The following is a 12,564-nucleotide window of genomic DNA, read 5'->3' on the forward strand; positions in this document are numbered from 1 at the left end:
CAATGAGGTATCACTTCACACCAATCAGAATGACTATCATCAGGGAACCCTCCTACACTGCTGGTGCGAATGTACGTGGGTATAGCCATTATGGAGAACAATATGGAGGTTCCTCAAAAAAGTAAAAATAGAGACTTCCCTGGTGGCGCAGTGGATAAGACCCCACGCTCCCAGTGCAGGGGGCCCGGGTTTGATCCCTGGTCAGGGAACTAGATCACACACACATGCATGCCACAACTAAGAGTTTGCATGCCACAACTAAGGAGCCTGCCTGCCACAACTAAGACCCGGCACAACCGAATAAATAAATAAATAAATAAATAAATATTTTAAAAAGAAAAAGTAAAAATAGAGCTACCATATGACCCAGGAATTTCACTCCTGGGCATACATCCTGAAAAGACAAAATCTCTAATTCGAAAAGATACAGGCACCCCAGTGTCCACAGCCACACTATAAGCAACCCAAGTGTCCATCAACAGATGAAATGGGTAAAGAAGATGTGGTGTATATATGCAATGGAATATTACTCAGCCATAAAAAAGAATGAAATATTGCCATTTGCAACAACATGGATGTACCTAAAGAATACCACACTAAGTGAAGTCAGACAAAGACAAATATTATATGCTATCACTTACATGTGGAATCTAAAATATATACAAATGAGTTCATTTACAAAACAAAAACAGACTCACAGACATACAAAACACACTTATGGTTACCAAAGGGGAAAGTGGGGGCAAGGCGAGGGATAAGTTAGGTAAACAATAAAGATTTACTGTATAGCACAGGGAACTATATTCAATATCTTGTAATAACCTATAATGGAAAAAAATCTGAAAAAAAAAATAACTGTATCGCTTTGCTGTATACCTGAAACTAACACAAGATTGTAAATCAGCTCTTCTTCAATAAAAAATAAAGTCAGCTGCTACCTAGGGAATATGAAAAAAAGACAACAAAAAACAAACAAAATACCCCAACATTATTATTTCTTATTTGTTTAGAACAGAAAAGGAAAATTTCCAGCTGCTGCATTTCTGAACCTCTTATAAAATTTTCTTTGAAGTCCTCTTCTCTATTATGAGATGCCTAACATATTAAGCCTGTAAATGTCAGACCGACTAATAACGATCGATGGTGATGGTAACTCTCACTTGTATGCTTAAGGGACACAACTAGTGTTAGGAGACCTGGGGTCTACTTACTTATGTTACACTGTGCTATTTTTGTGTGCTTGTCAAAGATCCACTATTTCTGTGTAATTACTACTCTGCGCCTCCCTTCCTTCTATGGACTATAATGTAGACACAGTAATTCCAGCCTACCTTTGTTCCCAGCGGAAAGAAGGTAGAAGTCCAAGGAATTGTACGTTAAAAACAAATTTATTCATTCGTAATTGAGATTTTTTTTTATGAGTCTCTAAGTATTAACTACAATAAATATAAATCCTGTACAATTTCAAACATATTATAATAAAAGTTATTTGCCTTAAAGTAATGAGCATTTTAAATTTTAAATTCTTTAGATTTAATTTAAACTCTATCAGCACTTTTATGTTAAAACTTTATTGTCTAAAGAACGATTTCAGTGTGGGAAGAGTGGTAGGGGACAAAACACAGACCAGATTAGAATGGGCTAACATAGAAGCTACAAATCTGGAATTGAACATAGCTTTGTGTTTTTCCTGTCTGAGTCGGGGTGGTGGTCTCAGGCTTGATCTGAGACACACTAGGTGTTTCCATTTAATACGGGGAGGTGGGGGCAAAGGACATGTCATGAGATCTTCAAAATGAAATTAATTTAGATACACATAAGAATTTTTCTCAGAACAGATATGCAGGATGATAGATGGAGTGACGAAGATGAGGATCTTCCAGTAATGGCCCTGAGCCTCTCAGGAGTAGCATTCCAATGCCATGTCAAGGTTACCGTCCCCAAGCAGGCCACCAACCCAGAGAAGGGTAGTTTTCCTTGGGTGAGAGGAAGCTGGTGGGGTTCCAGAAAGAGCTCCCCAAGATCTCTCATGGTTCTTTTGCTATCACAGCTGAGATGCAACAGTCATGCAACTCTGGCAGTTATGAATTATTTTTCCTCTGGGGAAAACCACTTAATAACTCATTTAATTTGTCATGAGCCAGTTATACCAAGACGATGGCACTTCCAGGCCTGTCAAAAGCTACAGAGTGACCTAGAAATACAAACAAAAGATAGGGACTGTGGATGCAATGTTGGCCAACCAATCTTTCTTGGCCAAAGGTCCTGTTAGCATTATGGAAAGAATTTTGGCCAAGTGTAAGCAGTGGGACTTCTGACTCATGAACGTTTCGGCCATGTCACATATCTTAGCTTCCTCTGGCTCATGTTCTTTACCAGTCTCTCTAACCTTTGGTTCAGCTATTTTCCGTCAAGAGCCAGCCTGCAGGCAGGACCTGGTGATCACATACCTAAGTGTTCCTCCTGAACTATGCCTTCTGCCCACGTGCTATTAAGTGCAGCCCTGTGTGCAGCTCTGGAGAAGTTCATGAGCATTTAGCAGCCCCAGGGCATGCATGGCCACCAAGAGATGGAGAGTCCACTGTGTGTGTGTGGTTTGTTACAGACGGCTGTGCTCCTCTCTTCTGAGAGTTAGCTGGAGCTCTGCTGAGTCAGAGTTTCAAAAACAATGACAAGCTCAACTGAGCAAGGACCTAGACTCAGAGCAGATGTTTCCAAGTTTTAACAAAACAAAATCTCAGCAGGTTTTAATATAATTCAAACAGTAGTCGCTCAAAGATTTTGGCACACAAAGCAGGTCGGTGGATCTCTTCCCCTTACTTATTCTAGTAGATTGTAGCCCTGGAATTCACTGAAATGAGCTCATTGTTCTCTGCTGAAACAGAAAGCCCTTCTCGCTATTAAGAGGCTAGTGAAGGGGGAATGTTAGTGTTTAACAGGCACAGAGTTTTCCATTGGGGAAGATAAAAGTGCTGGAGATGGACGGTGGTGATGGTTGCACAACGATGCAAATGTCCTTAATGCTGCAGCCTTGTACACTTAGAAATGGCAAAGTTTATGTATGTTTTGCCACAATAAAAAACTACTTCAGTGAAAACTGCAGGCATGCAGGTTTTGGGGGGGAAATAGAGTTTCAGTATTGAACATTGAAGAACTGTTCTTTTTTCCTCACAAGACCTTTTCTTTCTGGTACACATAGGGAGTCCAGAATCTTAGAGAATTGAAAAGAAGAATTGAAAAGAAGAATAAGAAAAATTCTAAGTAATCCAAATGCATAAAGCTTTCTTGATTAAATAGTAGTGACAAAGTTTTCTAAGGGTGAAAAACAGGGAAGGAATTTAACTTCTCAAACGAACAAAAAACCATCCAAGCACCCATGTTCACTAAATTAGGTGAACTGATTTTTGGATCTGTTTTGATTCAGCAGTTTACTTTGGGAAGACTGCTATCAAGTGAGCTCCAGGATATTTGAAAGAGAACAAGTCATATTTTAGAAATGAAACAGGGTACTCAGACCATGAAAATATCGGATCTGAAATTACATGAAGAATTGGTGTCACACACTAGCCTCATTATTTTTGAGCTGTGTCAAGTTTGGGATTTAATTTTTTTTCAGCTCTTCAGCCCATTGTCAACACTTCAATCCGACGTTTGAAGTGTGAAGGAATGGATTGTTTGATAACCAACCTATAAACTATTGTGGTGAATGAGGCTTCTCCAGGGAAAGCAATGATCAAGCCAGTGGCACAGGGGACTAGAGTACAGCTCCTTTGGGCTCAAGAGGGAACAGAATTGTGTCCAATTACAAGGTCTACATGGGGGCAGGAGGTAGTGGCATGTTCGGGCCTAGATTAGTTAAGACAGGTGATTCACTAACATCCTCAGGACCAACAACACTCCAACAAGACAGAGGATTATAGCACAAGTACCTCTGAGTGATGCACTAACAGTTCTCATCCACGAATCCTAACTTGTCCACCACCTTAAGACGTTGGTGTCCACCTGGAGTGGAAGCTGGGAGGACAGACAGCACAGGGCTACTTACGTCGTTGAAGGAAAATGACAACTATGAATGGGTTGGGGTGGCTCTTCAATATATTATTCCTTCAAAAGGTAGAAGGGACTATTTTATTCTCAAGTCCCTCAAACACAACTGGGTAAAACTCAGAACACAGACAAGCAGTCCTGGCAGGGAAAGGCACTTCTAGAAGCAAAGACTGAAGTAGCTCCTTTGCAATTTGAGGCTTAAAGGCCAGAAGCATAGAGGCACCTTTTCTGATTAAAAAAAAAAAAGTACTTGTTGAGGGTAGGGAGGTGGAAATTGTAAAGGTGTTCAGGGGTGGTATGTAAGGGGAGTCAAGTTTCATGCATTTACTGTATTCATGTATCTGTAGTCAATTCTTCATCAAAAACACAGGGGGGATTCATAAGGATACTTATTATACAGAATAAAGTATAGGGGTCAAGGGGATATGATATCTCTCAGTTTGAATAATTCTCTAACTTTAATAATGTATGAATTTATTTTAAAGGAAACGTCACAAAAACCCAAGAGAAAAAATACATGCTCACATTCTCAGACCAACACCAGTTTCAGGAAAAGTGATCTGACTCAGAGACTCTATGACTCTAAATGAAGAAAGAATCACTATGAGAAATGTAGCTGGCAAGACAATCTTTTCTTTTATTCATACATGAAGACACAAAATTGAAATATCCTCATAGAATTTTGAAATTCCTAAAAAACACATCTGTAGACTTTTAGGCATTGTCTGTAGCTCCAAGTCTGAAAAACACTTCTCTGGCCTAAGACGTTGCAGCTAGTGGTCCTAATTCAAATACTAAAAATAGCTGCCTGGGGGCCTGGTCCATTAAATTCATATTATAAATTTCTTTTTTTGATAAAGTAGCAATTCCATTTCAATGTTTTAAATGCCTGGCCCATGGTAGGTGCTTAGTATAAATTTATTAAAGGACCCACACACCTATGGTCAGTTAATCTTTGACAAAGGAGGCAAGACTATACAATGGGAAGGGGTGTGGGGAAGTTGGACAGCCACACGTAAATCAATGAAGTTAGAACACACCCTCTCACCATACACAAAAATAAACTCAAAATGGCTTAAAGACGTAAATATAAGACATGACACTGTAAAACTTAGGCAAAACATTCTCTGACATAAATCTTACCAATGTTTTCTTAGGTCAGTCTCCCAGGGCAATAGAAATAAAAGCAAAAATAAACAAATGGGACCTAATCAAACTTACAAGCTTTTGCACAGCAAAGGGAACCATAAACAGAACGAAAAGACAACCTACAGACTGGGAGAAAATATTTGCAAACGATGTGACCAACAAGGGCTTAATCTCCAAAATATACAAACAGCTCATACAACTCAACAACAAAAAAGCAACCCAATTGAAAAATGGGCAGAAGATGTAAATAGACATTTCTCCAAAGAAGACATACAGATGACCAACAGGCACATGAAAAGATGCTCAACATTGCTAATTATTAGAGAAATGCAAATCGAAACTGCAATGATGTACCACCTCACACCAGTCAGAATGGCCATAATTAAAAAGTCTATAAATAACAAATGCTGGAAAGTATGTGGACAAAAGGGAACCCTCCTACATTGTCAGTGGGAATGTAAATTGGTACAGCCATTATGGAGAACAGTATGGAAGTTCCTGAAAAAAACTAAAAATAGAGCTACCATATGATCCAGCAATCCCACTCTTGGGCATAGATTCAGACAAAACTATAATTCAAAAAGATACATGCACACCTATGTTCATAGCAGCACTATTCACAATAGCCAAGACATGGAAACAACCTAAATGTCCATCAACAGATGAACAGATAAAGAAGATGTGGTACATGTATACAATGGAATACTACTCAGCCATAAAAAACAAAATATTGCCATTTCCAGCAACATGGATGGGACTAGAGATTATCATACTAAGTGAAGAAAGTCAGAAAGAGAAAGACAAATACCATATGATATCACTTATATGTAGAATCTAAAACATAACACAAATGAACTTATCTACGAAACAGAAACAGACTCACAGACATAGAGAACACACTCGTGGTTGCCAAGGGGAAGGGGTGGGCGGGGGAAGGATGGAGTGCGAGTTTGGGGTTAGCAGATGCAAACTATTATATATAGGATGGATAAACAACGAGGTCCTATTGTATAGCACAGGGAACTATATTCAAAATCCTGTGATAAACCATAATGGAAAAGAATATATAAAAAAAGAATGTTTAGGTATGTATAACTGAATCACTTTGCTGTATAGCAGAAATTAACACAACATTGTAAATCAACTATACTTCAATAAAAAATAAATTTAAAAAATTTATTAAAGGAATAAATGAATGAACCCATACTAATGCATTTCACTCTAAGACTGTTTTCACAGGCTCTGTGTGTGAGCACTAAAGTTTTTTTCCCCCCACCCCCGCTGCTCTTCCTTTGTCTTTGACCTGGGAAGACAGTGGTCAAACCAACAGTTCAAACCAATTGTCAGCACTCTGTAGGCATCAGGTTACAGCCTGTGGTGGAGAGTGGCTATAGGTGGCGGATGCACACATCGGAGAAACGTCATATCCACTGTGAACAGACACAGACACAAACTAGGGGCACCTTTCAGAAAGACTTGATAGCTAATACTGCAGGTGGCTTATAGTGAAATTACGACCTCTAACCCCCTTTTTAGGAGAAACAGGAGACGGAACACAATCTATAAATAAAAATTTTGAACTAAATAAGCCAATTCTTAATTCCAGATAAAACATTAAGAAACCCAGAGGGGGCTTCCCTGGTGGCGCAGTGGTTGAGAATCTGCCTGCCAATGCAGGGGACACGGGTTCGAGCCCTGGTCTGGGAAGATCCCACATGCCGCAGAGCAACTGGGCCCGTGCGCCACAACTACTGAGCCTGCGCGTCTGGAGCCTGTGCTCCGCAACAAGAGAGGCGGCGATAGTGAGAGGCCCGCGCACCGCGATGAAGAGTGGCCCCCGCTTGCCGCAACTAGAGGAAGCCCTCGCACAGAAACGAAGACACAACACAGCCAAAATAAATAAATAAATAAATAAATAAATAATAATTAAAGGTGCTAATAAAAAAAAAAAAGAAACCCAGAGGATGGACAGGCGTCCCCTAAGGATATGTACCAGTTTGTGAGATGCTGGCCAGCACTGCTCATGGATGAACTCAGAGCTTATTATCACTGGTGGATCCCTTTCTCTGGCAATAGAGATATTTTCCTGGGGAACCGTGTCTGTGTCAAACACTTGCTACTTAATTTTTCACTGTTTCTGCTAACTTGTGCCACACTTATATTAAGACTATTAAAGAGTTAAAGGGAAAACCTTAGGAATCTACATATATAGATTTTGGATTAATTTCTAGCCTCAGTATTTTGGATTAATTTCTAGAAGATGAACTACATTTCCCTAAGGCCTATTTCTTTGATGATTAAAATTAAACAACACCAGAAACTAACCCTTAATAGTTCGTTAATGAGAACATGAGGATACCCAAACAAAAAGCTGAATTTCCTAGTCTGCATCCAAACTCCAGAGCTGAAATTACACTTCGATGTGGGACTGGGAAATAGCTGTGTGGCTAACTTTTCCCGATATTCTAATATTAGCTCGGCTGTTAATGGCCTCAGAGAAGGGGCTGGGTAGATGTCATAAGCCTCTGGAAGTGTGTTTTCAGTAAGGCTTGGATACGTGCATGTTCTATGTAAACTATTCTGCTCTTCTTATTCAATGTACAATTATTTAAAAGGAGGGAAGGAGGGGAGAGAAAAAAAACAGCGGAAGTTAGTCAAGAACGCAAATTCATTCATTGTAACTTTCCTGCAACCAGTAAAACAGGACCTTCAAATTATTTCTTTGTTTGTTTTTCCATAAATATTGTGGGTGTGTAGCTACAAAGGGGTGGGGGTTTGGGGGAGGAAATGTAAGGAGAGAAGACACTCACCTAGTTCGGGTGCTTTGCTTAGCACAAATGCATAAGCCCAGAATTTGCTGACAGGTCCATTGTAAAAACCCTGGTCACAAACTGAATGCTTCAGGCCTTTGGTCATCAAAATGTACACCATATAAGCACCAGTTCGAAGAGCACCGAATATACTTCATAATGAAAAGAGAAAAGAAACAACATTCAGGAAAATAATTTCACATCTGACATTAACCATTCTTAGAAGACTGCCATCGGCAGGAAATAGGTAGAGAGGCATCATGTCATTTGCATTTACCCAGAAGCATTTAAAAATGTTTTGTAAACAAGAGTAGGAAAATTCCTCAGTGCTTTCTTCTGAAGGCCATGCCACTTATTCTGCACCAGTGTTCCAAAAAGAGGTCATGGAAAAGGGGAATGGATCCAGGGCAGGATCTCAAGAATTCTGATAACCTTTGTTTTTCAGCTGGAGAACTATCCCTTGGGATGAGATGGGGTTGGCTGAAAACTCCTGGAATTATCTCAGTTCTGTCCTTTGTCCAATCATTCTCCAAATCGCCTGGCTCTGTTCCCTGAATCTCTCTCTCTATTCCGTCTTTCTCACAGAAGCCAGAGGAAGAAGGCTTAGCTCTGCTGTCAGAACCCCCCCTCCACCCGCCGAAGTCCATCCAGGTTCACGCCCCTGAGCTCCCATAACCATTCACTGACTCCGCTCCAGCACTGTCCTTCAATGCCCTCTATTGTATTTGCCTCTACATAGGCGTGGGTGCTCAAAGACTGTTGAAAAAGTGAGATCGTTGAAAAGAAAACTGACATATGGACTTGTTATCAAGGAACTGCTAAGGAAACAGGAGAGCTCTGGAGTGTGTTGAGCTCAATGATGTAACATGAAGTACGAAAGGACTTGGCAACTGGAACAGGCAACCTCCGTCACGTAGTGAACCCCGTACGCACGTGTCCCAGAGTTCACAAGCCACACGCATGACTGAAAGGAGAGCTGGCTGACCGTGGGGGGAGATGTGTTTACCCATCCTATTTCTGGCAGCACTCCCTTTTTAGGTTCTAAAAGTCAGTTAGCATAGAAAACAAATTTATGGTTACCAAAGGGGAAAAGGGGGTGGGGGAGGGATAAATTAGGAGTTTGGGATTAGCAGATACACACTACTATATATAAAATACACACCAAGCTCCTACTGTATAGCACAGGGAACTATATTCAGTATCTTATCATAAACCATATTGGAAAAGACTATGAAAAAGAATAATATATGTGTGTGTATAACTGAATCACTTTGCTGTACCCCAGAAACTAACATAACATTGTAACTCAACTATGCTCCAATTAAAAAAGGAAAATTAAATTAAAAACAGTCAGGAGATAAACTAGTGAACAGCTACTTAAATGAGCAGCAACCTCACCCAACAGGGAAATAGGAGTTTTATTTCTTTTCAGAGGCATTATCATTTATTTAAAATGTCTTAAGTGCTGCCCCCGACTAAGTCATTCCACTAGGCTACCCCGTCCACAAACATGCATCCACCAGCGAGAACTAAAGGTCAACTCGGCACAGAACCAAGGTAATGAAGTTAAATTCCTGGCAACTGTCTATTAAATGGGGATTTTGTGAGTAGCTTCTCTAATGACATATGGCCTACCTTAAACAGAGTGACTCTTTCCAACATATAAAACAATCCTGCATAGGATTATTGGTATGATTTTACATTTGTAGATCTTGTTTAATCCTTCAGTGTCTCCCCGCTGTACTTAGAATGTAACTCCCAACTCCTTAGTGGGACCTGCAAGGCTCTGAATGACCTCTCATTCCCCCCTTTTGCACCTTCCTTCCTGCCATTCTCTTCCCACTCACTGTGAGCCAATCATTCCAGCACTTTCTGATCCTTTCAGTTTTCTGCCTTTTCCTCTTCTTAGGGAGCTTTTCTTCCCCATGTTTACTTGAAGGCTGCTCCTTCTCACTTTCTTGTCTCAAAGAAATGTCCCCTCCTGCTGGAATGACCTAAGCCTTTACAGTCAATAAGCTGTCCCGATTCGGGAATGGGGAGGTGGATTTCATTGGGAACGTCAGGTAATGGAGATTTTGCCGTCTTACCTGAATTGATTTTTCATGGTTTGTCTTTACCTCACCAGATGATGGCTAAATTTTCATAGGAAAAGTTGCCACCATCACCAAATTAAGATTATTAGCAAACTGGGGACTGACTTGCTGCTATGGAAGGTATTATGGAAATATGGATATGGCATGTCTATTGCATACAGAGCAGACACTGTTGGTTGCCTATTCAAGGGCCAAGTCCCTTTCTCCTTCTCCGTGTTGAAAGAACCCTGATTTTGTCCAGGTTCTCCCAACTCATGATTCCCCTAAGGAAGGTGACCTTATCTTCAACTTAGGAATAAATCCTGATTACCTAAGCAAGTTTTAGTAACTTCCCACTTCCCACTTCCCTTACCAGTGATTTGTTAAGATGGGCACTGACCCAATTCTAGCCAATGTGATGTGAGGAGAGGGCTGCTGGGGGACTTTTTGGGAAAGGTTTCCTTGCTCATTACCACATATTGCTTGGAAGTGCAAGCCACCTTGCAACCAGGAGGGAGCTACCTTGAGGACAAAGCTAAGTCAGAGAGGATGGCAAAGTATTCCTTCAAGATGTGACTGAGCTGCTGAGTTAACCAATCTTTCAGTGACCCCATCACAAGACTTCTCGTTTGGGGGATAAAACTTCCTTACTGTATAAGCTATTTGGAGTTTTGCTTTTTATTATTTACACCCCAAAGCATCCCAGCAGACGCAACACACCAGAGACTTCAGGAGACTTTTGAACACTAGTTAACATTTGGTGGCTATCAAATCTTGGCCAACCCAATACATCTAGTCATAGACACTGCTGGTGAACTACTTACTGTATCAGTTATCTGCCTTTCATAGACCAGTGGGAGATATGTCAGTGACTTTTGTACAAGCCAAAAGCAAAGAAACACACAAATGACACACTTTCACTATGTATCGGTCTCTGCTCCTTACCCCAGACCTATGACTTTTCTGAACCATCAGTACATTGTAGGGATCATGTCTCTCCCCACTGAGTCAAGCCCACCACACCCAGGAAGCTGAGCCCTTCCTCTACTGTATTTTGCTGCTAGACTGTGTGCTTCACACATGATCAGAGTAGATCCAAGGAAAGTAACTTTGGAATAATTACTACCTTTTTATCTTCCTGAGTCTCAAAACTCATTGTAGTTTAACTATACCTAATTTCTTAAGTATCGGCACAGCTATTAATCCTTTCATTTGTTAAATATTTACTGGCAATGTTCTAGATGCTGGGGTGACAAGAATCAATACACTGACTCTGGCTGCTGCTGCTGCAAGACTTCGGAGGAGGTGGTATTGGAGTTAGGCATAAATACGTATCCAAACTTTGAGGGTTAGGGCACGAGGAGGTCATTTCAGAGCACTGCAGAATTGAAAGTTTAGGTATCATGGTGACCCACAACATTACTGGCAACAAGAGCATAGCACATATTATTGTCCCATATATGGACATAAGCCTCACTCCCTAAGCTCTGAACAATAAGGCTGACTCAAAACAGAGGACAGTGCATTTTTCAGGGAAACCCTCAGTGCCAGCCATTGGGCCTATGTGTCTGAGGGCAAAGGCGCTTTGTTGTGATGTGACAATGCTACTGCTGGGGAGCCTTAGGGGAGCTGCTTGGCCAGGGGGATGATTGTTATTTGTGGGAAGCCAGTAGCTCTGCCTCTGGCACATCTCAGCCACTGTACGCTTTGGAACCATACAGCTTTTTGTTATAACTGGGCACAGGGCACAGGGTCCTTAGACTGTGATACTTAAAGGGAGCAAACATTTTTTCCTCCCTAAGTCACATCATCTTGATGTGATGCAGGAGACAAATATGCAGCTTATGTTCTGCTCTGCCCAGTCCTTACTCATACTTCTGGCGGATATCACTAATCAATCTTGACATACTCTCTGGCCATGCCTGGACATTGCATCAACGTTCCCAACCAGTATAAGCCACTACCAATAGATTAGAGCTGCAAATGTCAATCACAGTGCTCTCATTTACTAGTTTAATGACTGGACAAATTACTTAGCCTCTCTAAGTCTTTATTCATCTGAAATAATAATCATATACCTAACTTGTAAGTTAGTTCTATGAATTTTGTAGAACCATATAAGTAAGGTATTTAGTTAGCATAGAGCCTCTAATATATAGGTGCTGAATAAAACAGTTTTTATTGTACTATTATTATTTTATTAGTATTTATTGCTGTTATTATTGCTGCTTTACTTGGTCTGTCCTTCAATGTTGAAAATCACTTTTAACTCTCATCTCACTTTATCAGGTAAGAGCGGTTAAGTCTAATTATCCCTAATCGAAAGTCAAGGAAACTGATATACTGAGAATTTGATTTGCACTAATGATTATTCCTGTTATTAAGTGTTTTATTGTTAAGTGTTTATTAAGTGTTTTATTTCATGAGCCAACTTTTCACAAAATAAGTGATAGCAAGTTCACAGTAGAATGTGAAATGAGCATTTT

At 40.4% G+C, this 12,564-nt stretch overlaps 1 protein-coding gene across 3 annotated transcripts in view; it reads right to left on the bottom strand.

Moving 5' to 3' along the window:
• The window catches only part of ELOVL6 (ELOVL fatty acid elongase 6), a 137,288-nt gene that overhangs the window by 12,513 nt on the left and 112,211 nt on the right, over positions 1–12,564 (bottom strand). For all 3 annotated transcript variants that reach the window (XM_068543307.1, XM_068543306.1, XM_068543308.1), the window contains one exon: positions 8,007–8,158. In XM_068543307.1, coding sequence (XP_068399408.1) covers positions 8,007–8,158 — 152 coding nt within the window. The remainder of the gene's footprint in view (positions 1–8,006; positions 8,159–12,564) is intronic.

Source organism: Eschrichtius robustus, chromosome 4 (genome assembly GCF_028021215.1).
Source record: "Eschrichtius robustus isolate mEscRob2 chromosome 4, mEscRob2.pri, whole genome shotgun sequence".
Taxonomy (NCBI): domain Eukaryota; kingdom Metazoa; phylum Chordata; class Mammalia; order Artiodactyla; family Eschrichtiidae; genus Eschrichtius; species Eschrichtius robustus.